Source organism: Phocoena phocoena, chromosome 11 (assembly GCF_963924675.1).
Source record: "Phocoena phocoena chromosome 11, mPhoPho1.1, whole genome shotgun sequence".
Lineage (NCBI taxonomy): Eukaryota > Metazoa > Chordata > Mammalia > Artiodactyla > Phocoenidae > Phocoena > Phocoena phocoena.
Window position 1 is genome coordinate 59,034,684 of NC_089229.1, and position 25,449 is coordinate 59,060,132.

Below are 25,449 nucleotides of genomic sequence, written 5' to 3' on the forward strand. Positions count from 1 at the left end.
CCACAACTACTGAGCCTGCGCTCTAGAGCCCCCGAGCCACAACTACTGAGCCCACGTGCCACAACTACTGAAGCCCGTGCTCCACAACAAGAGAAGCCACCACAATGAGAAGCCCATGCACTGCAACGAAGAGTAGCCCCCACTCACCACAACTAGAGAAAGCCCATGTGCAGCAACGAAGACCCAACGCAGCCATAAATAAATAAATAAATTTTAAAAAAAGGTCAGAATAATTCCTCCCTCATAGGAGGATAGTGAGAATTAAATGGTATGAATCACCTAACACAAAGTACAATATGGAAAGTCTTTCGGTCTCCAGCAGAGGACCCTGGGGGATAGGGTTGGAGGCTCTTCTTGACTTCCACTCTCCGGCAGGCTAGAGGTTAATGGTGAATTGCAACACATCTCTGGTCTGAGTCACCTCCTACTGACGCTTCCCCCAATTGCCCTCCTCTGAAGTTTTATGAAGAGGACCAGAGACTAGAGAGTGAAAAGAACTGAAGGGAAGAGACCCCCACCTAGCCCTGCTCCCCCAGGCTCCCAGAAATCTCAGGGCACAGGGCACAGACAGCCTCTGGAGCTCTTGCCTGGTGGGACCATGAACTGGCAGCGGCTGTGGCTGCGCTTCCTACTCCCCATGACAGTCTCGTGCTGGGCCCTGGGGCCTGGAGAGAAGGAGGCAGCAGTGGTGAGTGCCCTGGGAAGGTCAGACCCAGGCTGGGGGAGGGATGGAGGAACTGCTCCATGGTCCCATCCAAGCCTCCCTTCTGACCTACAACTGCCTTCCTTTCCCTTCCTTCCTCTATTCCATGATCCACCGCTACCCATCTCCACTCCTTCTCCTTTTTCCTCCCCTAACGTGCCTCTCCTTTAGTCCTTCCACGTCTGTCCCCTCCTGTCCCTATGGGCTGTTAGGTCACTTAGAGCTTCACCCAGAGACTAACCTCCTTTTATTCTGCTGACCCCTACCCTCATCATAGGATTACTTGTTGCAATACGGGTACCTACAGAAGCCTCTAGAAGGACCTGATGACTTCAGGCCAGAAGATATCACAGAAGCTCTGAGGTGAGAGGTCATAAGGTGCATGGCTTCAGGGTCAAGGTCACAAGGTCTCCTTTCTCTCTTCTAAACCCTTTCAGTCCCCAGGCCCACCTGTGCTTAACCCAGGTCCACGTTGGGGATCTAGGGAATGGGTGGTGGGGCCTGGGGTGAGATGGGGATTCAAAGATGAGGGCACAGTCATTGGATCTTCCTAGGCCCTAAGCACTTCTTTGGAGGCTCCATGCCATGTTATATCCAAAATACTATTATTTGGTCACATTCCACATGAAGTATAATTTATATGTAAAACTGTGAGTTGAGTTGGAGCTGAGTTGTTGACATGATGTTGCCTTTCGTAGACATTTAATATGGGATTTATTTATTTCTATTTTGAAGTTTTCATATTTTGGATCTAATGGGTCATTTTTCTTTCTGCTCTCAGATATGTTCTCAGGCCCTTGAAAAGTCACAGTACCTGCGGTGCCTGATGGATGAAATTGCCCCAGAGCAGGCTGGGCTGGGAGGGACGGGTCCAGCCAGGAGGGGAGAAAGCAAAGGGAGGACAGGTCCTCAGGTGGGAGCAGCGGTGGGAGAGTTTCCAGAGCAGGAGGCAGGACACTTACCTAGATCAGAAGGAGGTTAGAAATTGCAGTAGAGGAAGAAGGCGACGCCAGAGGCACTTAACCCAAATAAGAGCATGAACACAGGAGGTGAAGCTGGAGTATTGCCTTTACGCAGAACAGAAGAGGAAGTCCCAATTATGAGCACTGGATCCTGGAGTGATCCCATCAGCTTCAGAGCTTTTGGGCCATTCTCAGCCACCACCTTGGGCAGCGGGGGGCCAAAGAGCTATCCCCAGTTCTCAGTCATTCCAGATGCCCCTTCCCTGCTGGACCCATCCCTCTCCCTCTTTCTAGAGCTTTTCAGGAAGCCTCTGAGCTGCCAGTCTCAGGTCAGCTAGATGACGCCACGAGGGCCCGTATGAAGCGGCCCCGTTGTGGTCTGGAGGACCCCTTCAACCAGAAGACCTTTAAATACCTGCTGCTGGGTGAGGGCTGAGCCTGGGAAAGGGAGGGAGAGGAGGGGTTGGCATGGCTGTGGAGCACAGGTGGCACTGGGACAGCCTGGACAAGCTCAGTGTTGAATGGATGGTCACCTGGTCTGTTCACAGCAAATCAGCGTGAATGGCGCTGAACAATTAACCGATCATCACTTGCCTGGAGGGGTTGTTTCACAGCTTTGCTAAGTGAGTGCCCAGACTCAGGGGAACTCTTCGGAGCTGGCAAAAGTATCTGTGCTTCTAACCTATTTTCTGGTCCAATTAACCAGGCCGCTGGAGAAAGAAGCACCTGACCTTCCGCATCTTGAACCTGCCCTCCACCCTCCCATCCTACACAGCCCGGGCAGCCCTGCTTCAAGCCTTCCAGTACTGGAGCAATGTGGCTCCCTTGACCTTCCGGGAGGTGAAGGCTGGCTGGGCTGATATCCGCCTCTCCTTCCATGGCCGCCAAAGCCCATACTGCTCCAGTACCTTTGATGGGCCTGGTAGGCACCAGCTCTCAACTCTCACTTCACAGACCTCTGTCCCCTTGAGTCAGTGACTCTGGAACCTTAATGTCAGGCCACCCCCATGCTCAACTGCACCCTACACTCTCTAACCACCTTCTAATATTCCCTTGGGGAGCAGCATGTCACCTCCCTGGGGCCTTACCAAGCCTCTTCTTTGAAGCTTATGCCTTCTTTGTTGGTTTAAGTTCCTCTGCTCAAGGCATACCTCAGAGAGCACAGGGCCAGAGATGACAGAGTGGCTGGGAGGTAAAGGGACAGAGTGATGGGCATCCCTGAGAGAACGGAGTGATGACAGCGGAATCTGAACAGAGTGAGAGGTATCCAAGAGACAGTGAATATACATGGGGGAATTTTAAGGGAATGGAGTAATTGGAGTTTATAACAGGCAGGGGATGCTCCACCCTAGGAGACTCTGACCTCCTTCCTTTGCCTTTGTCCAGGGCAGGTCCTGGCCCATGCCGACATCCCAGAGCTGGGCAGTGTGCACTTTGATGAAGATGAGCTCTGGACTGAGGAGACCTACCGGGGGGTGAACCTGCGCATCATTGCAGCCCACGAACTGGGCCATGCCCTGGGGCTTGGGCACTCCCGATACACCCAGGCCCTCATGGCCCCTGTCTATGCTGGCTACCGGCCCCACTTCAAGCTGCACCCAGATGATGTGGCTGGGATCCAGGCTCTCTATGGTCAGTCCTTTCCCCTAGGGATCATGAAGGTCAGTCTGACCAGTATCTCTTCAGGCATGAAGACACAGGTCTAATCTTCATGGAGGGAAATGGCTTGGCTTCTTTCTCTTCCTCCTGCCCAGTTACTTGGCCTTCTTCGTTTTCAGGAGCTGTTTTTCTTTCCTTTTTTTTTTGGCCTTGCCGCATGGCTTGTGGGATCTCAGTTCCCCAACCAGGGATTGAACCCAGGCCACGAGGCCGCTGCAGTGGAAGCCTGGAATCCTAACCACTAGGCCACTAGGGAACTCCCAAGAGCTGTTTTTCTGACACTTCCAGGTCTAATCTTTCTGCCAGAGCTCTCTCCCCTCATACCTGTTCTAGGGGATGAAGAATGAACATTCCAGCAAACCCCTTTCTCCCTTTCTAGTGCCTCTCAAAACTAAAAACATGTCTCCTGCTGATATCAATATGCTCTTTCCTCCCACCAAGGAAAGCTCTCTAGGTTTCCCTTTTCCTCTCTACGGGACCTCTGAGCTGAACTTACAGTAGAAGAGTGGGGAGGCCAGTGCCTTCTCTCCCTGAGCAGGATTATGTTACCTTGCAGGCAAGAAAAGCCCAGAGACAGAGGATGAGGAAGAAGAGATGGAGCTCCCCACTGTACCCCAAGTGCCCACAGAACCCAGTCCCATGCCAGACCCCTGCAGTGGTGAACTGGACGCCATGATGCTGGGTAAGACCCTTCTCCTCTAGGCTGTAGGCAGGCAGTGGGGTGGCCTGCTGACCTTGAGATGGGAGTGACATTGGACCTTGGCGTGAGCAATGGCAGTTTACCACCAGACAGGGGTTGGTGGCCATGGAAGGAGGCATGTGGTATGGGGAGGGAGGATTCAGAACCAAATTAAAGGTGGGCCAGGCTGGAATTTACCTCTGCTGCCACCCTATGAGGGCCACTAAAAACATCTGGAAATACAGCAGCATGGAGAAAACAGTCTTAACTGGAATGTCTATTAGAGAGGGTGTTATACCCACATGGAAGTACAACTTGGAAGCCACCTGGGGTAGGAGGGGAGGTCCCCAAGGGGGAGCAGCTACCTGCAGGGCTTTTGTTTTGTTTTGTTGGGCCAGGGCTGATTTGCTGTGAACAATAAAGGAGAGGCTGAACACTGGGTCCTCCTTCTCTGCCCTTAATCTTCTCTCTGAATTAAAGTTGAATGAATTTTTGAGAAATCAGCCTGTGAGAGGACAGCAAATGATTAGTCTACCTGAGATACCCACAAGTCTTTATTTTACCTCTGTCTTTTTTTTTTTTTTTTGCGTTACGCGGGCCTCTCACTGCTGTGGCCTCTCCCGCTGCGGAGCACAGGCTCCGGATGCGCAGGCTCAGAGGCCATGGCTCACGGGCCCAGCCACTCCACGGCATGTGGGATCCTCCCGGACCGGGGCACGAACCCGCGTACCCTGCATCGGCAGGCGGACTCTCAACCACTGTGCCATCAGGGAAGCCCGACCCCTGACTTTTTTTTTTTTTTTTTTGGTGGTACGCGGGCCTCTCACTGTTGTGGCCTCTCCCGTTACGGAGCACAGACTCCGGATGCGCAGGCTCAGCGGCCATGGCTCACGGGCCCAGCCGCTCTGCGGCATGTGGGATCTTCCTGGACCGGGGCACGAACCCTTGTCCCCTGCATTGGCAGGCGGACTCTCAACCACTGCGCCACCAGGGAAGCCCGACCCCTGTCTTTTTGACTTGTTGACATGCTTATGCTCTCAGGGCCCCGAGGGAAGACCTACGCTTTCAAGGGAAACTACGTGTGGACCGTGACAGATTCAGGGCTGGGTCCCTTGTTCCAAGTGTCTGCCCTTTGGGAGGGGCTCCCAGGAAACCTGGATGCTGCTGTCTACTCTCCTCGGACGCAATGGATTCACTTCTTTAAGGGTGAGGGGACTAGTTTACAGTGTGTTACCTGAGGAGGGCCTATAATCAGAGAATCCATAAAAGGAGGGAGGGATGAGAAGTTTCTGAGACGGTGGAATGGAGGAACTGAAAGCTATCACCTGGCGACAGAGGTGTCTTGTTCTTTCCTTACATGCTCTCAGGAGACAAGGTGTGGCGCTACGTTAATTTCAAGATGTCTCCTGGCTTCCCTAAGAAGCTGAATAGGGTAGAACCCAACCTGGATGCTGCTCTCTATTGGCCTCTCAACAAAAAGGTGTTCCTCTTTAAGGTATAAAGTTCAAAGCAAGGGCAAATCCCTTCTTAGGAGGGACGGGCTACCTCACACGGAGACGCAGACTTGCTCTTGAAGGGAGTTCTTCTGCAGCTGCTGTGGGCTGAGGGTAGACCTCTGGGGGGTCCCTAAGCTCTCTTCTCATCCTCCTTTTCTCCCTGTCTGCCCCACACCTAGGGTTCCGGTTACTGGCAGTGGGACGAGCTGGCCCAAACTGATTTCAGCCGCTACCCCAAACCAACCAAGGGGTTGTTTACAGGAGTGCCAGACCAGCCCTCAGGTGCCATGAGTTGGCGGGATGGCCGCGTCTACTTCTTTAAGGGAAAACAGTACTGGCGCCTCAATCGGCAGCTTCGAGTAGAGAAAGGCTATCCCAGAGATATCGCCCACAACTGGATGCACTGTCGTCCCCAGACCCCAGACACCACCCCATCAGATGGGGACACCACTTCCTCAGCCACAGGAACAACCTTGGATACCACTTCCTTGGCCATAGATATCACTTTGAACACTGACCACTCAGCCAGAGATACGATCTTGGACATTACCCCCTCAGACACAGCCTCCACCACCCTTTTATTCCTTGGCAACGCCACCCTCCCAGAGATCTAAGACCTCAGTCAAACGTCTGCTGCAGCACAAGCATGAACCATGGACCTCAGGCCTCTAAACATCCCAGCTCCAGCCACCACGCCCCTGTGTTCCTTCCCTCCTGGGCAGTGACTCTCTAACTCAGCCCCCAACTCCATCCATTTCTTCCCCATCTACTCTCTGGAGGACCTTGGTAGAGGAAAGGCAGCCATTAGGCCTTTAGCTGACAGGAGGCCACAACTGGGAAAGCCTGGGTCCTGTTCTTCCTAGATAAAGTGCAAGAAAACAGCATAGCCGGTAAAATGAGCAACGGCTTTGTAATCCTTGAGAATCACATTTACTTGCCTATGACTTTGGGCAAGTTAATTAACCTTGTTAAGCCTTGGATTTCCCGTCTGCAAAATAAGGTTAATACCAATCCTGCAGGGTTGTTGCATTAAATGAAATACTATATGTGAAGTGCCTGGAGCATTCGTGCTTAATAAAGGTTAACTTCACATTCATGAGAGAGCAGTGAACGACTCTTCCTCTGGCTGTGCGTGTGCAGCTCCTACGGTAGTCCAGTCTGATAAAGGTACCCTCATCAGATCTTTAAGGGACAGAGGACTTGTCAGTATGGCTAACCCTTTGTTCTGGGGTGCTAAGAAAGAAAAGAGCAGCAACAGTAGAGGCTGGACTCCCTGATTCAATGTTCAATGCCATTTTATTCACATGCTCCCGTGTTCTTCCTCCCTCCCATCATAACCCTGCTTCTCCGGGGCAGGGACATATCTTCCTTCATGCTGTCTGGGGAACCAGGGTACAGACTTTGGGCAGGAGAATCAGGGGTAGTGGAGAGTTAGAATGGGTTAGTGGCTGGGACAATGTTCTGGTTAAGGAGATTAGTGTCACCTATGATGAGAGGCAGAGAAGGCACTTGTCTTCCACGCAGCCCTGAAGACCAGGCTCCTTTGGGCAAAAGGGCAAGACTCTGGCATGTGGGCCAATGCTCTCTCCTTGGAGCAAGAAGCCAGCTTTGGGGGAAGGTGGGTGCTGAGCCAGGCACTGCCCTGTGGTCTTCCCCACATTAAGAAGAAGGGAAAGGGAAGCACCATGGAGGACAGTACCCCCGACTGAGGTAGGAGAAGGGGGCTTGAGCCTACGGGGTCCAGAGGGAAAGGCTAACCAGGAACCCAACTGCCCCCTAATGAGGGACCTGGGGATTAGGGACCCTTGAGCTCCTCTGTTGCCCTTCTCCCCATCAAAAAGCTATCAAGTGCTTTAGGAGGCTTCCTGATTTTCTTTAGGTCCTACAAAAACAAAACCCCTTATTTTACCATTGTGAGGCAAACTGAGGCGGGTATGTAGAAGGCTATTTGGGTAATGGTCCTCCTTGGTTTGGTTTGGAGGGAATTAGGGAGTCAGTTACTTTAGAGACCAGGGCACCTCTATTATTGGACAGAGGTAGGTACTCATATTTCCATTCGTCTCCCTTCCCTACAAGATTCTTCTCTATCTATACCTAAAACATATCCCTACAGGGCTGCTCTGGGTTGGAGCACAGATTCCGTCCCCAAGAGGTGGGGAAGTTTGTGTTGGATCCTGTGGGCCCAGGCCCTGCCCACCTAGTGTTCCCAGGCCCTTGCTAGGGGTGAGGGCATCAGTGGAGGTTTAGGCTCAGGTCCGGGTGGAACCAGAAGGTGTGGTGAGGGGTACAGTGGAACCACAGTCAGAATCCAGGTCCAGGACAGTGTGGGGAGCTGTGGCCTGGGTGCCTGGTCCCAGCTGGCGCTCTCGAAGGCTCTGGAGATAGCTCTGGAGGGGCACAGGGCAGAGAGGGCAGAAGAAAGGGCCTGGGTCAGAGCCCCCCTCCACCCTGAGCATCCCCATGTGCCCTCTCTCCCACGCCCCTGAGCACCCCCTACCCCTCCACTCACTGGAGCCAGACTGTCAGCAGGGCTCCGGGCGCTGGGGTGGAGCGGGCGCCGGTAGCTGCCCTCACAGAGCCCCACCCCAGGGGAGGTCCGGTGCCACTTAGCCTCTTGCTGATGGATCCGAAGGAGCTGGAGATGCCTTCGCTGGTGGCTCAAGACCACTGCTTGGGAGGGGGCAATACAGACTCAGGGAGGCCTCTTTAGACTCTGAAACCCACCCCCAAATACATTCATACTCTAGAGAAACCCATTCAGTGTCCCTGTTACGTCTCTCTCAAATCTCATTACCCCTCCAGTTATTATAAAGAAAGTTTTCTTTGTAATCCTCCTACCCTTTCCTTCTGGACTTCCCTGACACCTTCCTTTTCTTCCATATCAGTCCCCAGTAACTCTTCCCTGCACCCCCCTCTCCTGACAATGACTCTTCTCATTCTTACCCAGAACTTTGGCTCCTCCAACTCTGTCTTCAAAGCCCTGCCCCATTCACCTTAGACACCTCTGCCTTTTGCCTCAAGTGGATTTTCCCCCTTCCCCTCCTCAAGTCTGGGAACCAGGGACAAGAGAAGGCACAGGTTGGCTGCTTTCTGTACCATGGCAGTAACTCACCATTGGTGTGGCCTCCACGTTCCTCATCCATGAGCTTCCACTGGGCCAGGGCCCCAAGGGCCCCCAGGGCTGGCCAGGTCCCCAGCAAGACCCAGCTATACCAGCAGAGAGGAGGCAAGGCTGGAAGTGCCTGCAAGCGCTGGCCCAGCCGACTGCCCAGTGCCAGCCCCTCCAGGAAGTAGTCAGCACAGGCCACCAGCACCGCAGCACCCAGCAGGGCTGTGCCCAGAACTGTGAATGGACGTGGCCACCGAAGTGTGAGCAGGGCTCCCAGCAGTGCCAGCCCCACCAGCCCCCCGGCCGGCACCCAGGCTGAAGGTGGTTGGTAGATGGGCTCAGTGCCCAGCAGGACCCCGGCGCCCAGGGTTAGGCCTAGCAGGAGACCAGTCAGGAAGAGACCGACACTGCGAACCAGCATGGTGACTAGGCCGCAGAGGAGTCCGATGCCTAGCGCAATGCCCGCGCTCACCTCCAGGCTCAGCTGTGTCTCTAGCACACGCTCCTTGTGGCACAGCAGGAAGATCACCAGGGCTCCTGATAGCAGGCCGGAGAGAAACATCACTGCCTTGAAGCAGCGGTAGCCTGGGAAGGGAGGCAGGAGGCACTGAGAGGCAGAAAGAGGTCTCCAGGGATGGCTCTGATGAATCAGGAGGGAGAGGAATGGCTGACCAGAGGAGCAGAAGGCAGGAGCAGCACACACAGGGACCTCAAGGCAAAGGGCAGAAAGGGATCATCCAGGGAGGGTAGAGACTTTTCAGGAACTGAGAGGGGTTGGGAGAGCAAATCAGCAGGTAAGACGGTAAGACGGATGCATTGAGGGGAATAAGTACAGAAACAAGGTTTCGTCCTTCCAGGGATGGTAGACGGGAAGAAATCGGCACAGGCTGGTTCAGATTATTGGGGAAGGGTGAAGAAGCCTTAAGCATAGAGGGTAATTTGGGAATGGAATCCTGAGGTAGGAGGCAAGGGGAGGACAAATGATAGTTGCCAAGGCTCAGAGCTGGAGGGTGTGGGCATGGGGGATGAAAAAGAGCTGGCAAGAGCAGATCAGCCACACTGAAGGTAGGCATCCCCTGACAGAGGAGGAGAGGTGGCTCAGGAGCAAAGGAGAAAGTTGGCATCATCCTTGAGGGTGACAGTCTTGGGCAGCTGCCCCCCAGAACCCTGGCCCTGCCCTCACCGAAGCAGCAGTAGATGATTCCAAAGCAGCAGCAAAGAGCACACACCAGGGCGGGTGCCAATTCAGGATTGTCCTGGGGTTCCAAGACACATCTTGGGTCTGGAGGCTCTGGGAGTTGTTGATTAAAGGGCCTGGGGTCAGAGGTCATGGCCAGGGGCAGCAAGGCTTCCTCCATGGCCGAAGAGAAGGTGGTCACAGAGAGGGAGGTCAGTGTCAGCTCCTCTCATCCATCCATGAATGTCTTGAGGGGGCTGGGAAACCTGCAAGGGGGTAGGGGGCAGGAACTCAGGTGCCCATGAATCTTGAGGACTCTGTACCTCTATTTCTTTTAAAGAAAGGCCAATTTCAGGACGGAGCTTAGCCCTGATGGGGTAACTGAAGAAACCTACAGGACCGGGTTAAGGGGAGCCAGCTGTCTCTTCATCACCCTCTGAAACAAGGACATTAAGTAGAACTTCAAATCTTATAAAGGTAATGAGTCTTTGTCCCCTGGCTTTTCAGGGTGGGGTGGGAGCAGTAGGAAGTTCTCGGTCTGTGGAGGGAGGGGCCCAGGGGTACTAGTGAGACTGGAGGCTAAAGACTCAGCAGCTTGTTCCAGCCGAAAAGAAAGCTTGCCCCATCTGCAGCTGGGACTCAAAATTATCACACTGGACTGGGAAGGATGGAGTTAATAGAGGGGGGAGGAGAAGGAAGGGGAGAGAATGAATCATGGTGGGGGTCTCCTGACAATTGCTCCAACCCAAGAGAAGGAAGAGGGGGAAAAATCAGACACCAAGAGTTTGAGACAAGAAATCAAGTAGAGACAGAAAGCCACACTTTATCAGGGTTTTGAAGCCTTGGCTTCAGGTGGAGGAGTTATTGGGGGAAGGGGCGTTAAGCCACAGTCGAACTCCCACGATCCCCCACGGACTAAGCAGGCACCTTGCCCACAGACAACATCTCACATCCTGGTAGTATTTTGCTCCTCCCCTCAGGACACTGGTGGGACTTTTCCTACCTCCCCCTTTCCCCTGGGGTGCCAGGGCTGCCAGTGGGATATGATCTCAGTTCCTGAAAGGAGAACACCAAGGAGGGGCTGGCAGTGGGGACACTATGGGAGTGGGGTAGGGTGGGTGCAGGCACTTCCCTTCAGCTGTCTTCTTTTGGACATCAAGGTCTTAACAAGCAGGAGAGTTGGCTTGGGCAATCCCTGGGGTTTCTCTCCCCAATCCGCTTGGAAGTCTGGGGACTCTAAACAAGGAGAGGTTTGGGAGGGGGTCTTAACTACTCACCACCCTGTCAGGGCTGAGGAGAGGAGGGGGTAGATGTGCTTCCCTAGACCCCCAGCTGCATCCCTGCCTGGAGTCCTAGGCGTTCAGGCGGCTGTCGGGCGTGGGTACCCGTAGGGCCACTCTGTTCGTTGCCCCCTAAACTCTTGCAAGTCGTAGCCCAAGCCCCGTGAGCTACAAGCAACCAGCTTGGGGGCGGGGTGGGGGTGGAGGTGGAGGAAGGGGACAGGGTGGGGGGGGGGGTGACATCACGGGGCGGGACCCTCCAACTCTTTTCCCTGTGTGTGGGGGGACCCAGTTTGCCTACGGCTCTAGGCTGGGAACAGAGACCCCCTTCCATAGCAGGGAACGGTGTTGGGGGAACGACAAGAGGTTTGGGGAAAGGTCTCTGAATACTTAGGCGCTGACTCAACAACCAGAAGCTTTCAAAACCCCTACTGGTGTCCCAGCGCCCCCCTACTCCGGCTTGGTTTCTTCCACTTCCCAGAGAATTGGAGTATTGTCTTCTGGAGAACTTGGTGGTCGGGATCGGGGACCCCGGGAAGGTGCTCTTACTGGTCTGGGGGCGCCGACGAGGGGTTCATGGGTAGAAAAACTTGCGGAGCAAAGACGGGGTCTGGAAGGGGGACTAACGGAGAGGCGTGTGCAGAGGAGGGGACCGACAGAGAGGGTACCCAAGCCGGGTCTGAGTGGGGGCGGGGGCGCTTGTCAACGTCGACTGAACAGCTTGGTATGCAAACGAGATGCAAAGCAGCATGCAGATGAGTGCAGTGTTTTTTGGCACTCCGCTCGGGTCCTAAGCCCAGTGGAGCCACGCTCTCAGTCCTCCGGTCCCGCTTCGTGACGGGGACTGAGAGCTGCACCCAGAGGCGCGGATCCGGGCCGTGGGAGCTGCAGTTATACGGGGCAGTTCGCCAGCTGGGTCAGGCGCGGTGGCGGGGGGTGGGGAGCGAGGGTTGGTGGGAAGAAAGGGGCAGCGCAGGAGGGCCAGGGCGGGGCCAGGCCCGGGGCGTCCTCCCCTCCGCTCCACCTCCGCATGATACAAAAGGGCCTCTGTCCTCATTACAGCAAGGGATCAGTGCGGTGGCTCCCCTACGCTCCCTGGTTTTGACTGCAAGGGAAAAAGACTGGCTCGGTGGCTTTCCTCTATCTCCCGGTCTCGGCACAAGCCCAAGAATACAGCCAGAGGAACTTGAGAATCTGCCCCGAGTCCGCAGGCACTGCTGCAGCGCCCACTTGCTTCGCTTCCTGTGGCGCAACCTTCGGGGATCCCACTTCAGCACGCGGAGGGCGGCAGCAGAGAGCCCTTTAAGGGGCGGGGCCAGTGCTTCCTCAGGACCGCCCCCACTGGTTCGACTCCGCGCTTGCAGCACTGGCTCGCGCCTCCGCCAACCGCTTTTACTTTTCCTTCCCGTGTCTTCCCCGGTGACCCCGGAGGTGGAAGTAGCCCCAGGTCGGCGGCCGCGGCGGGGACGGAAGGCGGAAGCAGAGAGTGAACGGGAGGCGGAGCCGGGGGAGCTGCTCTCGTAGCTCCCCCTGGCCCTCGGCCCAGCTGCTCGAGGGGGAGGAGTTACCGCCGCTCTTCTGTATGTTACCTTGGTCCCCTCTACCCAGCCCGAGGGTTCACGGTTGTCTCTGTCAGGGGCAACCACAAGCTCCGCCCCCAGATTTTCCTTAAGGACCGCACGGTCCCCACCCTTTTCTGGCAGTCTGCGGCCCCCTTTCCGGTCGTCTTTCCCTTTTTCCCAAGAGTGACCCCAGGACCACACCCTTTGTGGTACCTCTTTTTTTCCCTGATTCAGTATTATAGCTTTCTGGGGAAAGAAAAAAATAAGGGGATTTGGAGGAGGGGGGAGGGAGCAGGGTTGTCGTTAATGTAGTATTGGCTTTATTGCTGGGGTAATGAATGCCCAAAAGAACTCGGGAAAACAAGGGAGGTGGGTCCGTTAAATATATCTCCCCAATTTAAGATTATGTAACCTCTCTCTTGATCCTATCCTTGATCATCCCCACCTTGATACCTTTGTTACAGGCATCAGAACTTACCATGATGGCTGTGACCTAAAATCCTCAGGAAGCCCTGGGGTCATGGCCCAGAAGCACCCCAGAGAAGGAGGGTTGTGTGGAGCCCACCACAGTGGTGGTGCCTCCCTCAGGACTTTAGGACCCTCTGTGGACCCTGAAATACTTTCATTCTCAGGACTCAGGGACTCAGCTGGGCCTGCTCCTAATGGTACCCGCTGCCTCACAGAGCACTCTAGTCCTAAGTACACACAGCCCCCAAATCCAGCCCACTGGTCAGATCCAAGCCATGGCCCTCCAAGGGGTCCAGGACCCCCTAGGGATGGAGTGGACCCTGATCAGAGTGAGGCATCTTCAGAAGAGTCAGGAGAGGACCAGGAACTCTCAAGAGAGAATGAGGCTGGGTACCAGGAAGATGGGAACCCTTCTTTTCTTTCCATTCCACCTGCTTGTAACTGCCAGGGAACCCCTGGAATCCCTGAAGGGCCTTACTCTGAGGGAGGAGACAGCTCTTCTAGCAACTTTTGCCACCATTGTACCTCTCCAGCTTTGGGGGAAGATGAAGAGTTGGAAGAGGAATATGATGAGGAGGAACCTCTTAAGTTTCCCAGTGATTTTTCACGTGTGCCCAGTGGAAAGAAACCTGCACCCCGGAGACAACGGCACCGCGTTCCAGCCAAGGAGGATACTCGGGAGGGTGGACGCAGAGATCCCAGATCCCCTGGTCGACATCGGCTGGGTCGGAAACGGAGTCAGGCAGATAAGCGCAGAGGACTGGGATTGTGGGGAGCAGAGGAACTGTGTCAGCTTGGACAGGCAGGCTTCTGGTGGCTGATCGAACTGCTGGTATTAGTGGGGGAGTACGTGGAAACTTGTGGCCATCTCATCTATGCATGCAGGCAGCTGAAAGGCAGTGATCTGGACCTTTTTTGGGTCTGGGTGGGAGTCTGGGCAGGGCGGCTGGGGGGCAGGGCCCAGGTGATGTTCCAGTTTCTGAGCCAAGGGTTTTGCTATGGGGCAGGGCTGTTCACCCGTTTTCTTAGGCTACTGGGTGCTTTGCTGCTCCTGGCTCTGGCCCTTTTGTTGGGCTGTCTACAGCTGGGCTGGCGGTTTCTGGTAGGGCTGAGTGATCGGTTAGGTTGGAGGGGTAAAGCCACCTGGCTCTTCTCTTGGCTAGCTTCTCCCACCTGGCAGCGGTGCCTGATTCTGCTGAGAGAGAGCAGGCCGTGGCAGCAGCTGGTAAGAAGAGTTCAGTGGGGTTGGCTGGAGTTGCCTTGGGTCAAGCAGAGGACCAGTAGGCAGGGGAATGCACCTGTAGGTAGTGGTCGCTACTGCCAGCCTGAAGAGGAAGTGGCTCGACTGTTGACCATGGCTGGGGTTCCCGAGGATGAGCTAAACCCCTTTCATGTGCTGGGGGTTGAAGCCACAGCATCAGATGTTGAACTGAAGAAGGCCTATAGGCAGCTGGCAGTGATGGTGAGTACCCTTCCCCTCTGTTTCCAGTTCTTTGTTCCCATATTTTATTTTCTATTACAATTTTTGGGAGAGTGGAATAAAGGGAAGGCAGAGTAGAACGTCAACTTGAAGACGAAGAGCATCTTTAATTCTTAGGAAAGAGTCATAAAGACTTTCCGCCCCTTTACTATGGGATCTGACTTTCCCTTAAAGTTTTTTGTCATGAGATTCTTTTTCTTAATGAAAATCAACGAACCTGGTGTATTAGACAGTGTTGGACTCACTCATCTGGAATATCCAGGTGAAATCCTGAGTAGGGTGGAGAAGAGACCTCGTCAGAAAGCCTGGCAGTTCTTCTCTCCTAAACAAATGAGGGTTTTTCGAATACAGGGAAATCCAACTGTCTGTCGCAGTGAGGCAAGTGTGGACTAGTGTGGGAACGTTCAGGGAGTACATGTGAGTGATTATTCCAGGACCAGGTGAGAGAAAACAGCTGTTTCAAGACCAACAACCCAGAGTGGGAAAGGAAAGGAGAATGGGACATAAATCTTGGAGAGGCATGTACATACATTTTCAGGTCATACATGAAAATATGGTTGCTTTTACTGGTAAGCGGGTATAGGTGGGAGTTGTGACTTATCATGCTCGAGGGAAATGGTTTAATACAAGCATGCAATCAAATTGCTTTTAGAAGTAGCTATTCAGGGACTTCCCTGGTGGCGCAGTGGTTGGGAATCTGCCTGCCGGTACAGGGGACACGGGTTCGAGCCCTGGTCCGGGAGGATCCCACATGCCATGGAGCGACTGGGCCCGTGAGCCACAGCTACTGAGCCTGCGCGTCTGGAGCCTGTGCTCCGCAACAGGAGAGGCCACGATAGTGAGAGGCCCACGCACCGCGATGAAGAGTGGCCCCCGCTTGCCACAACTAGGGAAAGCCCTTGCATAGAAATGAAGACCCAACACAGTAAAAATAAATTAATTAATTAATAAACTCCTACCCCCAGCATCTTAAAAAAACAAAAAAAAAGAAAGAAAAGAAGTAGCTATTCAGATGCTATTTTTAGATATGCTATTTCTATACAAGTAAAGCTATTATTGAATGTAAGTAGTGTGTGTAAATTGCATTGGAGGCCTATTTGAGTGTATGGAACTTGACTGGTAAAATATCACAGTGTGTAAATTATCTCAATGGTTGCATGACACTAAAGGGGAATGGGCAACCAAAGTTTCCATTAACCACTCAAGGCACAATAAAGTACCAGGCCTGTAACTTACCAGAGGACTAAATTGTCAATAGTTTGGTGGGAAATGTATGCCCCTTAGTGGATGGCCTGGGATATTCTGAGAGTGGGGAACAGTGTTCACACTCAAATTGTTACTAATGGTAGAGTTCTTTTCTCACCTTTATGTCTTTTAGCAGACATCCTCTCTTGGGGAGTATCATTCAAAAATTCTCATTTTCAACTTACTTTCTTGAAATAGAGCTGTAGTAAAGTTCCCTGATCCTCAGTAGACCTGCCCTACTATCCAAAGTTCTCCCTCTTGTTCTGGGCCACAGTATCCGTGGGCTTCTTTTTTTGACCGTGCCACATGGCATGTGGCATCTTAGTTCCCCGACTAGCGATTGAACCCGCGCCCCTTGCGTTGAAAGCGCAGAGTCTTAACTACTGGACCACCAGGCAAGTCCCTGTGGGCTTCTTTTATGCAACCTCTCACTGCCTTTAATAGGCCCTAAATTGACCATTACCCACATTCTATAAGCTTGGGAATGTGAGAGATTTAATAGCATTCTGTTTATTTGGCCTCAGTCAAGAGACTAGCTTTATCTCTGTTTTTGGTGTATGTGGATGGGAACAATCAGGAAGCTGTAGGAAGTGAGGATATTATTTGTCTTGGAGAAAAGGCTGAAAAGTGGATAAAAAGCCTGTGAGGATCGTGGTATGTTATCAATATTTCACTCCTGGGACAGAAAGGCAAACTACTGTAGGAAGTTTTGAGTATATGTGAGAATTTCCTAGTTAGAAAATAAGAGTTTGAGTACGTTGGAACTCTTAACTTTATGACTGACAGTAAAGTTAAAATATGAGGGTTTAGTACGTGTGTGCCAGGTAGTCACACACATACTAAACCAACCATCCCTGCTTGCCTGGGATTGAAAGGTTTCCTGAGACATGAAATTTCAGTGCTAAAACTGGGACAATCCCAGGCACACTGGGATGGCAGATCGCCATAGTGCCAGATTCTGTGCCATATGCTTCATGTGTTTTCTCATTTAATACTCCCAACAATCCATGATAGATAAAATATTCTACGTCATACAGCTAATAAGTGACAGAGGTGGGACTTAAACCCAGATCTGTCTGCAGAGCCACAGCAATTAACCATTAAGCTATATTGACTCTTCAAAAAGATGGTGTTGTGGCCTCTCCCTTTGCGGAGCACAGGCTCCGGATGCACAGGCTCAGTGGCCATGGCGCACGGGACTAGCCACTCCGCGGCATGTGGGATCTTCCCGGACCGGGTCATGAACCCATGTCCCCTGCATCGGCAGGCGGACTCTCAACCACTGCGCCACCAAGGAAGACCCCGAAGGGGAACCCTTTGATATGAGGTTATTTTGACCCAAAATGGGGAGAGGGTTAGAATGGATATGTGATGAAATCTGTGTTTTGGTAGGTTCATCCTGACAAAAATAATCATCCTCGGGCTGAGGAGGCCTTCAAGGTTTTGCGGGCAGCTTGGGACATTGTCAGCAACCCTGAAAGACGGAAGGAATATGAGATGTAAGTTGGAGCTAAGAAATTGTCAGGTGGGGTAAATGAATAATCTTCAATAGCAGAGATCATTGGACTTGTGGATGGAGGCTCTCTGAGGCAGAGAGAACTGAGGTGGCTTGTCTAGCTGGCCAGGGGCCTCAAGAAGCCAATAGATCTGTCTCCCTTTGTCCCTCACGCAATACTCTCTGACTTACAAAGCCTTTTTGCTCTCAGGAAGCGAATGGCAGAGAATGAGCTGAGCCGGTCGGTGAATGAGTTTCTGTCCAAGCTGCAGGATGACCTCAAAGAAGCAATGAATACTATGATGTGCAGCCGATGCCAGGGAAAGCATAGGTATGACTTAAATAGGACAGGTAGTGGGACAGCCACAGTTTAGGGATTGGGTAGCTAAAAACCTTCCTTGTATTGTCAGTAGTCGTGGGATCCAGATGGTAAGTAATAAGACCCTGAGGTTTCTACTTTTGCTATATTGTTAAGAGACTGAGGATTTGAATTAGCAAGAAGAAAAGAGAATAGTTCTAGCTTTAAGATAGAAGGTTGAGGGCAGGGTGTACATAGGCATTTGTAACAACTGAGTCAGTAACCATATTCGTCAGTAATGATGAGATGTCAGTAATGGAGACTACAGCAATGCTCTAGGTAAGCTTGATAGATTATTAAGGAACTGCCCTTTTGTTGGATTGCAGGAGGTTTGAAATGGATCGGGAACCTAAGAGTGCCAGATACTGTGCTGAGTGTAATAGGCTGCATCCTGCTGAGGAAGGAGACTTTTGGGCAGAGTCAAGCATGTTGGGCCTCAAGATCACCTACTTTGCGCTGATGGATGGAAAGGTGTATGACATCACAGGTATACTTCTGTCCTCTGGAAGTATGGGCTCATATGTCCAGCCCATCTGTGATATCACAGCCCAAACTGTGATATTTTGGCTAATTATCTCTCATGCTTGCAGAGTGGGCTGGATGCCAGCGTGTGGGAATCTCCCCAGATACCCACAGAGTCCCCTATCACATCTCATTTGGTTCACGGATGCCAGGCACCAGTGGGCGGCAGAGGTAGGTGGTGGTATTTCTCTCAATAATCTATCCACTATTCTAGTTCTGAACATGGTTTCATGACATGCTGTTTAGGACATGTAGGTGTCTCACCCTATAAGGAGTTTGGGAACTGACTCAGTATATCTTTAAAATAGGTATAAATAGGTAACATAGGTAACCATTTGACTCCAGTATCTCTTGCTTCATCATGTCTTCTGTTTTCCTGTCAGAGCTACCCCAGATGCCCCTCCTGCTGACCTTCAGGATTTCTTGAGCCGGATCTTTCAAGTACCCCCAGGCCAGATGTCCAACGGGAACTTCTTTGCAGCTCCTCAGCCGGGCCCTGGGGCCACTGCAGCCTCCAAGCCCAACAGCACAGTACCCAAGGGAGAAGCCAAACCGAAGCGGCGGAAGAAAGTGAGGAGGCCTTTCCAACGTTGACACCCCCCCTCTTTCCTCAAATCAATGTCAGGGAGTCAAAAGGGCTGTGTACAGCACAGGATGGAGTTTGATTTGTTTATTTTTAAATATTTTAAAAAGGGAAACTTTTAAGCTCAAATTGTTCACTCAGTACTTATAGGAAGCCCTGGAACCACTCTCCCTCCTCCACCAGCACCCAGGAACTGAATCTTGTCTTCTGACAATACCAAAGAAATAGGGGGTGGCTAGAACAAAGAACCTAGGGCCTGGACCTGGGCTGGACGATATCTCCCATAGTAGTGTGGGAACTGGGTAATTCCCTGGGATCTGTATGCCTTTGTCTTGTCTTTTGCTTCTACAGCAGATGACACTTTTCCCCCTCTTTTTAAATGTGTCTGTATTATTTCTTGACCCATTTCAGGAGGGAGCCCCCTCCTTTGCCCCAATATACTAGTAAAATGACAGAACGAGAAAGCATGTAACCCTAATTATAGGAGATACATAGAGTTCAGAGAGTGGGAACTCTCACCTTGTGGGTAATCACCCAACTTCGTGCTTGTTGCTGCAGGGATGGCCAAAACTAATAATTTTTAAAAAACAGATTCACGCTCTCTGCCCTTGGGTGAGGGGGAAGGATAGAGGGGCTCCCGGCAGCCCCCTTATGATCCAAGGGTTTGTATTTTTTTAAGTTTGTTCATATTTGTATGTATATATCTATTTAAAGCCAGGGGATTATCTTTCTATAAATACATAACTGGCAACCTGTATCTTCCCTCTCTTCTTTGCCCATATAGCTGGAGCCCTTTTTTTTTCATTTGAGAATCTTTTCCCTCCTAAGTGTTAGCTGAGAGTGAAGGGCACCTCCTACTGGACCAAGGGAGAGGGGACAAAAAAACCTTAGAGAAATTTTGTAGTTCTGTAAGTCATTATTGCATCTTTCTTCCCCAGCCTTATGAATACATCTCCCTACCCTTCCTGCTGACCAAACTGTAGCCATATCTGAAAATACTTATCTTTATTATAAGGAAAATACACAGTAAAACAGAGCTGGATGGGAGGTGGTGGGAGTGGATGATATGGAAAAATTTAATCAACCAAAAAGCTGCCCCAACATGGCTTCCTGCTCTGGAGAGTGATTTGCCGCTTACCTCACCTGTCTTTCCTCAGTCAAAGAAACCTGCTCCTAGCAGGGCTGGGCCCAAGGAACCCCATTTTCCAATGAAAATTTGGGGAAGTTGAGTTTCCACTGGGAGTTTGGGAAACATAGTTCTCAGGCTTTCAAGATATAGAAGACAGTATAGAAAAAGGAGGGATGTTACAGCCCTTTGTTCCAATGTCCCCAGCTCCATCCCTCAGTATTTATTGATGCCAAAGAGACGGACCCCATGGAATTGGGGCAGCTTGGGCAGCAGTACACTCAGCAGTGAGGCTGTGTTGATGAGGAAATGAGCAGCATCATACTTGGTGTAGAAGCTGGCCAGGAGGTAGCTGGGGAGAGAAGAAATAGGTTGAATGAAGTTGGCCTTCCCCATCCATATTCAGGCCTTTCCGGCAACTTTCTCTTCAATTTTAAATGACCAGTTTTACTGCATGCAGTCCTAGGATATCTGAAAATATTCCAGCTATATTAACAGCATTTACTTTGGGGTTGGGGAGATAATCAGATAGCACCTGTAACTGGAGAGTTATAAATTAGTTTTTTTTTATTGTTAATGACAGGTGGCAAATGACAGCTGAAGCAGTTTCAGCCTGCATGACTGTTAGAATCCTTTCTGCTTCCACTTCTCAGTTAGTTCTTACAGATTCACATCAGTTCTGCCTTTATTTATTCACTTCTTTTGGAAGTGTAAAATAACTTCTTTAACTTGGTGTTTTATCTTTTCTCAGTCCCGTCTCCATTCCCCTACCACCAAGGAGGCAGCAAGTAATGCTTGATTACTGTCTTCTACTTTTTACTGTTCTCTCTAGATTTAGACCTAGTATATCATATCTTCACAGGGTCTAAGTGAGTAGAAGTCTGCTTTTTTAAAGATTCCCTGTGGACCTTTGTACCTGGCTTTTGAAGGATCTCCCGTATCTCCCCCCTGGACTCACAGTACAATGGGAGAGATGCTGAGGAATTTTCGGGAAGAGGTAAATTGGAGCCCATAGTCCATCTGTTCCCAGTGTGTCAGTAGCCGAGCCTTTCCTTGGTCAGGGGTCTCAAAGGGTGTCCCTTTCACCGTATGTAGGAAGACATACATAGCCTGGGAGGAGGGAAGTGGGTAGTGTGAGGGGGGCAGAAAGCAGTCCTTCAGCCCAAGAAGTATGCTAAGATCCCAAAAGGAAGACAAACCCCCAAATAATTGGTGATTTTATTTTGTTTTTGGTTGGGAAAAGCCTGGGGTGGGTAAAAGGTCATGGTTTAGTGCTCACCAAGTTATGGATGACATTGGTCAGGGTCCAGACAACAGGAATGCTGAAGAAGGGGATGCTGAGTAGGACCACATGCAGCAGTCCTACCAAGATGATGTAGGCCAGCCAGATGCCCCGGCTATTCATCACTCGAGTGTTGGGGTTCACTTCGCTGTGTGCCACCCCGACATTCATCCTACCACAGCGGGGGATCAGGCAGGAGTCCAGCTTAATTTCTTCTCAACCCCTCTTTGAGTTTGTTCTTCGAAGTTGTACCCTGAATAGCCCAAATCCCCCGGACTCTATTGGGAATGAGAGAACTTCCCCATCATGCACAAAGGAAAAACTGAAGCCTTGGGGAAAAAAACTTAGAAGGCAAGAAGAGTCCTCTCTACATCTTAGAGACATATTACGGTAATCTTTCTTCTGATCCTTACACTTCAACTGTAACTTGAAGGAGTAAGCATAGGCTTGGCGCGCTTCAAGGAGCAAGGGAAACAGATGTATGTCACTTTACCTTCCTGAAGAAGTTAATAAGGAACCATGAAGACATTAGGTACACCCAAAATTCCAGAAGGGGGTCATGGGAAACAATCAAGGAACCACTAAGGAAGGTTGAAGGGATAAAGCTACCTTTTCTAATCTATTCTAACCCCACCTTTTCCTCTGGGGCTTGCCCCTCCTGTGTCATCTCCTTGGCATGTAAGCAGGCAGCATCCTAATTATTCCTCTCACGCGTGGGGTGCTGCAAGAATGTGAACTAGGAAGGGACGTGAACTGAGCGTCTCGAGAGATGGAGCCCTAGTCCCGACTCCAGGGCGGCTCTGATCGTCGGAACTTGGCCGTTTTAAAATCGTGCTCGCCCTAAAGTTGATGACGCCTGGTTAGAAAGCAGCTCTGGCCCGCCCTCTACCTAAAATTCCCTAAACCCTAGTGCTGAATCCGCCCCTTGCTCCCCTAGGCTCCCTCTCTCCTTCGTCGGCTCCCCTCAGGGCTGTCGTCTTCGCCCCTCTCTCGGTCTGTCGTTCGCCGCCGCTCCACCCCGCACCCCACTTTCACGTCCCACCATTTTTCCTTAGTACCGCTTCCCAGTCTCCCGTAACCCTACCTGCCAGCTTCGGAAGCCAGTCCAGCTTGGGGGGCGGCGCGGCGCTTGCTTCTACACCTGCGGTCTCCAGGAAGCAGCAGCCCCGGCCCATCTGCGCTCTCCCTATTGGTGAAGCGGAGTCAGCGTCGCCACCACCCATTGGCTGGCGGTCTGCCACCGGGACACACAATTGGTCACCATTTGCGTCCTTCGGAAGGTGCCGAACCCGCCCTTCTCCAGGTCCCAACTTTTGAGAGAGGTGGGGAAAGCCGCCTGAAGGAGTGAGGGCGACTCCAGCTATTGACTAATAGAAAGAGTTGATGGTAGGAGGCGGGAGTAAAAGCCACAGCGATTGGCCGGCCGTGGCTGTCGGCGCCGAGGCGGGAGCTCCCGGAGGCGGAGGCGGAGGCGGAGGCAGCGGGTGGGGGCCTGGCGGAGTGAAGGGGTAACAAGATGGCGACTGAAATGGTGGAGCTCCATAAACTGAAGGTACCGTGAAGGTGGGGAGGGCCGGGTCGGACTTTTACGGAGACTGAATTCTGCCGGCTGGTTTGCGCCTTTTCCTTGCAGGCTCTTCCACTTCGTTTTCCGGCTCCCGCCGTAGTTCTGTTCTTTTGTGCCTCCCTTCTTCCCCACTACGCCTTCCTTAATTTCCCATTTCTCCTCACGGTTTTACTGTATCTTTACTTGTTATTCGGTTCCTTCCTCCACTGTGGTGTCGTCCGCTACTTCCCCATCGGGTTGTGTAAGTGCCTTCAACCTGTTCTGCTCTCTTTTCCTTTCTCGTCAGACAGCATTACGTCAGTGGCCCCCTCCTCGTGGTCCCCTCCTCTTGAACCCGTGCCGGGCCCGGGACCCCTTTTTCTTCCCTGGGTTAATGCTTTCCAGTCTCTTGTCCAAAGCTGAGATTCACGGTAGCAGATGATGGCTGCTTCGTGTATTTCTGTCTCTCTAGGTCTCAAACTTGATCCAGAAAATGCTTCCCCTCCCTTTTTTTAGGTGGGGTGACGCCCCCGGGACAAACTTGGAAACCTGAGGAGAGCCCTCCGAAGATGGGCCTCCCCTTAGAGGCCTGAGGTTTAGGAGACCTTAAGAGGTAGCGAGGGCACAGATACCCCAGATTGAAAAGTTTTTCGAGTTCTCTCAACGCTCCGCCAGCCTTCTCCGCCCGCCAGCCTTCCCCCAACCCTGCCCTCCACCACCCAAGAGACAAGTCACTCAGGGCTGTAATATTTTGGGAAAACGTTTCCAAGGTTAGGGTTATCTCTGTCCCATTTCCTATCGCGGACGGACCCTGCATCTCTTGGTCTCACCACTGGGTGACACTCAATCACAGAAGCCGGTTTAAGTTGTGTCTTGGGAATCTTAATAAATGTTTCGTGTTTAGGTTATTATTTTCCTGGAAGAAAAGAGTAGTTTCTTTTAGGATGAATTAAGAGGGTATCTCGATTAGTTGTACATTTGTGGTTTCACAAGTAGTTTTCCCATCACATGTTTCGGTCATGTTTTGGTCACATCCCGGGAACCTTTGACAAACCAGGCTGAAAACTGATCCTTTAAAGTTTGATGAGCTTAAAAAAAAAAAAAAGTATAAGGAGAGTAAGGGCAGAGAGAGGTACTTGTAATCACTTATTAGTTGACACGAATTAGACTTTCTGTGAAAGTTGCTAGGTTTCTTGCTCTTGGATTCTAAGCTGTACTAGTGGGGTTTTGTGTTATCCTGGAGTTACTGTTAACTTGGTGGTACTGAAATGTGTAGATTGTATCAGTGGTCTACTAGTAGAATGACAGGTAGAAAAAGTTGAGCAACTACCTCCATTATGTGTATGCTTACTTGTATGAATTATGTACTACTATAGTGTTATGTATGTTATAAAATATACACAGAAAAGGAATTTTTGAATGAATGGGATAAAAAGGAAATATGAATAGAAGATCTAATACTTTCTTCCTATTAGTTCCAAAATTTTATTTATTTATTTATTGCTGCATTGGGTCTTCGTTGCTTCGTGGGGGCTTTCTCTAGTTGTGGCGAGCGGGAGCTACTCTTCGTTGCAGTGCGCGGGCTTCTCATTGCGATGGCTTTTCTTGTTGTGGAGCATGGGCTCTAGGCTCGCAAGCTTCAGTAGTTGCAGCACGTGGGTTCAGTAGTTGTGGCTCATGTGGGCTCAGTAGTTGTGGCGCACAGGCTTAGTTGCTCTGTGGCATGTGGGATCTTCCCGGACCAGGGATCAAACCCGTGTCCCCTGCACTGGCAGGCAGACTCTCAACCGCTGTGTCACCAAGGAGGTCCTCTTATTGTTCCATTTTTGAAACCCCTAGAGTAAGTCACCAGCCTTATGAGTTGCCTTTATGGATTTTATGTTGGTTTATGGAGTTCCACCTTACGTAAAAATCTGTATTTGTCAGTTCTGTATTAAATTTGATTTTGGGGCTTCCCTGGTGGCACAGTGGTTAAGAATCCGCCTGCCAATGCAGGGGACACGGGTTCAAACCCTGGCCTGGGACGATCCCACGTGCCGCGGAGCAACTAAGCCCGTTCGTCATAACTACTGAGCCTGCGCTCTAGAGCCTGCGTGCCACAACTGCTGAAGCCCTCACGCCTAGAGCCCATGCTCCGCAATAAGAGAAGCCACTGCAATGAGAAGCCTGCACACCGCAGTGAAGAGTAGCCCCCGCTCACCACAACCAGAGAAAGCCCGCGCACAGCAACGAAAACCCAACGCAGCCAAAAATAAAAATAAATAAAATAAAAATGTATTTAAAAAAGAAAATCTGCCTGCCAGTGCAGGGGACATGGGTTCGATCCCTGGTCCGGGAAGATCCCACATGATGCGGAGCCACTAAGCCCATGTGCCACAACTACTGCGCCTGCGCTCTAGAGCCCGCAAGCCAGAACTACTGAGCCCGTGTGCTACAACTACTGAGGCCCGCGTGCCTAGAGCCCGTGCTCCGCAACAAGAGAAGCCACCACAATGAGAAGCCTGGTCACTGCAACAAAGGGTAGCCCCCGCTCGCTGCAACCAGTGAAAGCCCTTACGCAGCAACGAAGTCCCAACGCAGCCAAAAATAAAGACTAATTAATTAATCTTAAAAAAAGAAAGAAAAGAAAAGGTGTATTTAAAAAAAAGAAAAAAATTTGATTTTGATTGGATAATGTTCTCTGACCTGATTTCAGGTAGTCTTAGAGAACATGAGGC

At 51.4% G+C, this 25,449-nt stretch overlaps 5 protein-coding genes across 7 annotated transcripts in view; 3 read left to right on the forward strand and 2 right to left on the reverse strand.

Moving 5' to 3' along the window:
* The first annotated feature begins 598 nt into the window (after nt 1-598).
* Nucleotides 599-5,207, forward strand: MMP19 (matrix metallopeptidase 19). Its single transcript, XM_065887507.1, is given in 7 exon segments — nt 599-685; nt 981-1,066; nt 1,960-2,090; nt 2,372-2,587; nt 3,881-4,050; nt 4,052-4,101; nt 5,045-5,207. Coding segments are annotated over 7 exon segments (903 nt in total).
* Nucleotides 5,208-6,776: 1,569 nt separating this feature from the next.
* On the reverse strand, nt 6,777-11,255 carry LOC136131119 (transmembrane protein 198-like). Its single transcript, XM_065887855.1, has 5 exons — nt 11,063-11,255; nt 9,792-10,051; nt 8,612-9,193; nt 8,009-8,166; nt 6,777-7,886 (listed from the first exon to the last, which is right to left on the reverse strand). The coding sequence occupies exons 2-5, from the start codon at nt 9,964-9,966 to the stop codon at nt 7,749-7,751; spliced, it is 1,053 nt and encodes a 350-aa protein (XP_065743927.1). The 5' UTR covers nt 9,967-10,051; nt 11,063-11,255; the 3' UTR covers nt 6,777-7,748.
* Nucleotides 11,256-12,521: 1,266 nt separating this feature from the next.
* Nucleotides 12,522-19,532, forward strand: DNAJC14 (DnaJ heat shock protein family (Hsp40) member C14). 2 transcript variants are annotated; one of them, XM_065887217.1, is made up of 7 exons: nt 12,522-12,645; nt 13,092-14,557; nt 17,213-17,319; nt 17,527-17,646; nt 18,000-18,160; nt 18,264-18,366; nt 18,579-19,532. In XM_065887217.1, exons 2-7 carry the CDS (start codon nt 13,148-13,150, stop codon nt 18,787-18,789), a joined length of 2,112 nt encoding a protein of 703 aa, XP_065743289.1. In that variant the 5' UTR covers nt 12,522-12,645; nt 13,092-13,147; the 3' UTR covers nt 18,790-19,532. The 2 variants fall into 2 exon arrangements, with proteins under 2 accessions (XP_065743289.1, XP_065743290.1); XM_065887218.1 differs by lacking the exons at nt 12,522-12,645; nt 17,527-17,646 and having other exon boundaries at nt 13,148-14,557; nt 18,579-18,789.
* A 236-nt stretch (nt 19,533-19,768) lies between these two features.
* Nucleotides 19,769-22,342, reverse strand: ORMDL2 (ORMDL sphingolipid biosynthesis regulator 2). 2 transcript variants are annotated; one of them, XM_065887434.1, is made up of 4 exons: nt 22,271-22,342; nt 21,184-21,358; nt 20,863-21,014; nt 19,769-20,256 (listed from the first exon to the last, which is right to left on the reverse strand). In XM_065887434.1, exons 2-4 carry the CDS (start codon nt 21,355-21,357, stop codon nt 20,121-20,123), a joined length of 462 nt encoding a protein of 153 aa, XP_065743506.1. In that variant the 5' UTR covers nt 21,358; nt 22,271-22,342; the 3' UTR covers nt 19,769-20,120. The 2 variants fall into 2 exon arrangements, with proteins under 2 accessions (XP_065743506.1, XP_065743509.1); XM_065887437.1 differs by having other exon boundaries at nt 21,184-21,439; nt 22,271-22,305.
* Nucleotides 22,343-22,696: 354 nt separating this feature from the next.
* SARNP (SAP domain containing ribonucleoprotein) overlaps nt 22,697-25,449 on the forward strand; it is a 52,710-nt gene continuing 49,957 nt past the window's right edge. The window contains exon 1 of the mRNA XM_065887753.1: nt 22,697-22,738. Within this exon, the coding sequence (XP_065743825.1) occupies nt 22,703-22,738 (36 nt within the window). The 5' untranslated portion in view covers nt 22,697-22,702. The remainder of the gene's footprint in view (nt 22,739-25,449) is intronic.

Excerpts from the sequence above, each read along its gene's own strand:
- LOC136131119 (XM_065887855.1), bottom strand. The coding sequence starts at position 9,966 with ATGGAGGAAGCCTTGCTGCCCCTGGCCATGACCTCTGACCCCAGGCCC. Across the intron at positions 9,194-9,791 it reads AATCATCTACTGCTGCTTCG|GCTACCGCTGCTTCAAGGCA; the intron begins GTGAGGGCAGGG and ends CTCCCTTCCCAG. Across the intron at positions 7,887-8,008 it reads CTGCTGACAGTCTGGCTCCA|AGCTATCTCCAGAGCCTTCG; the intron begins GTGAGTGGAGGG and ends GTGCCCCTCCAG.
- DNAJC14 (XM_065887217.1), top strand. The coding sequence starts at position 13,148 with ATGGCCCAGAAGCACCCCAGAGAAGGAGGGTTGTGTGGAGCCCACCAC. Across the intron at positions 17,647-17,999 it reads CGATGCCAGGGAAAGCATAG|GAGGTTTGAAATGGATCGGG; the intron begins GTATGACTTAAA and ends GTTGGATTGCAG. Across the intron at positions 18,161-18,263 it reads AAAGGTGTATGACATCACAG|AGTGGGCTGGATGCCAGCGT; the intron begins GTATACTTCTGT and ends TCATGCTTGCAG.
- ORMDL2 (XM_065887434.1), bottom strand. The coding sequence starts at position 21,357 with ATGAATGTCGGGGTGGCACACAGCGAAGTGAACCCCAACACTCGAGTG. Across the intron at positions 21,015-21,183 it reads CCAATGTCATCCATAACTTG|GCTATGTATGTCTTCCTACA; the intron begins GTGAGCACTAAA and ends CCCTCCTCCCAG. Across the intron at positions 20,257-20,862 it reads AGCATCTCTCCCATTGTACT|CTACCTCCTGGCCAGCTTCT; the intron begins GTGAGTCCAGGG and ends TTCTCTCCCCAG.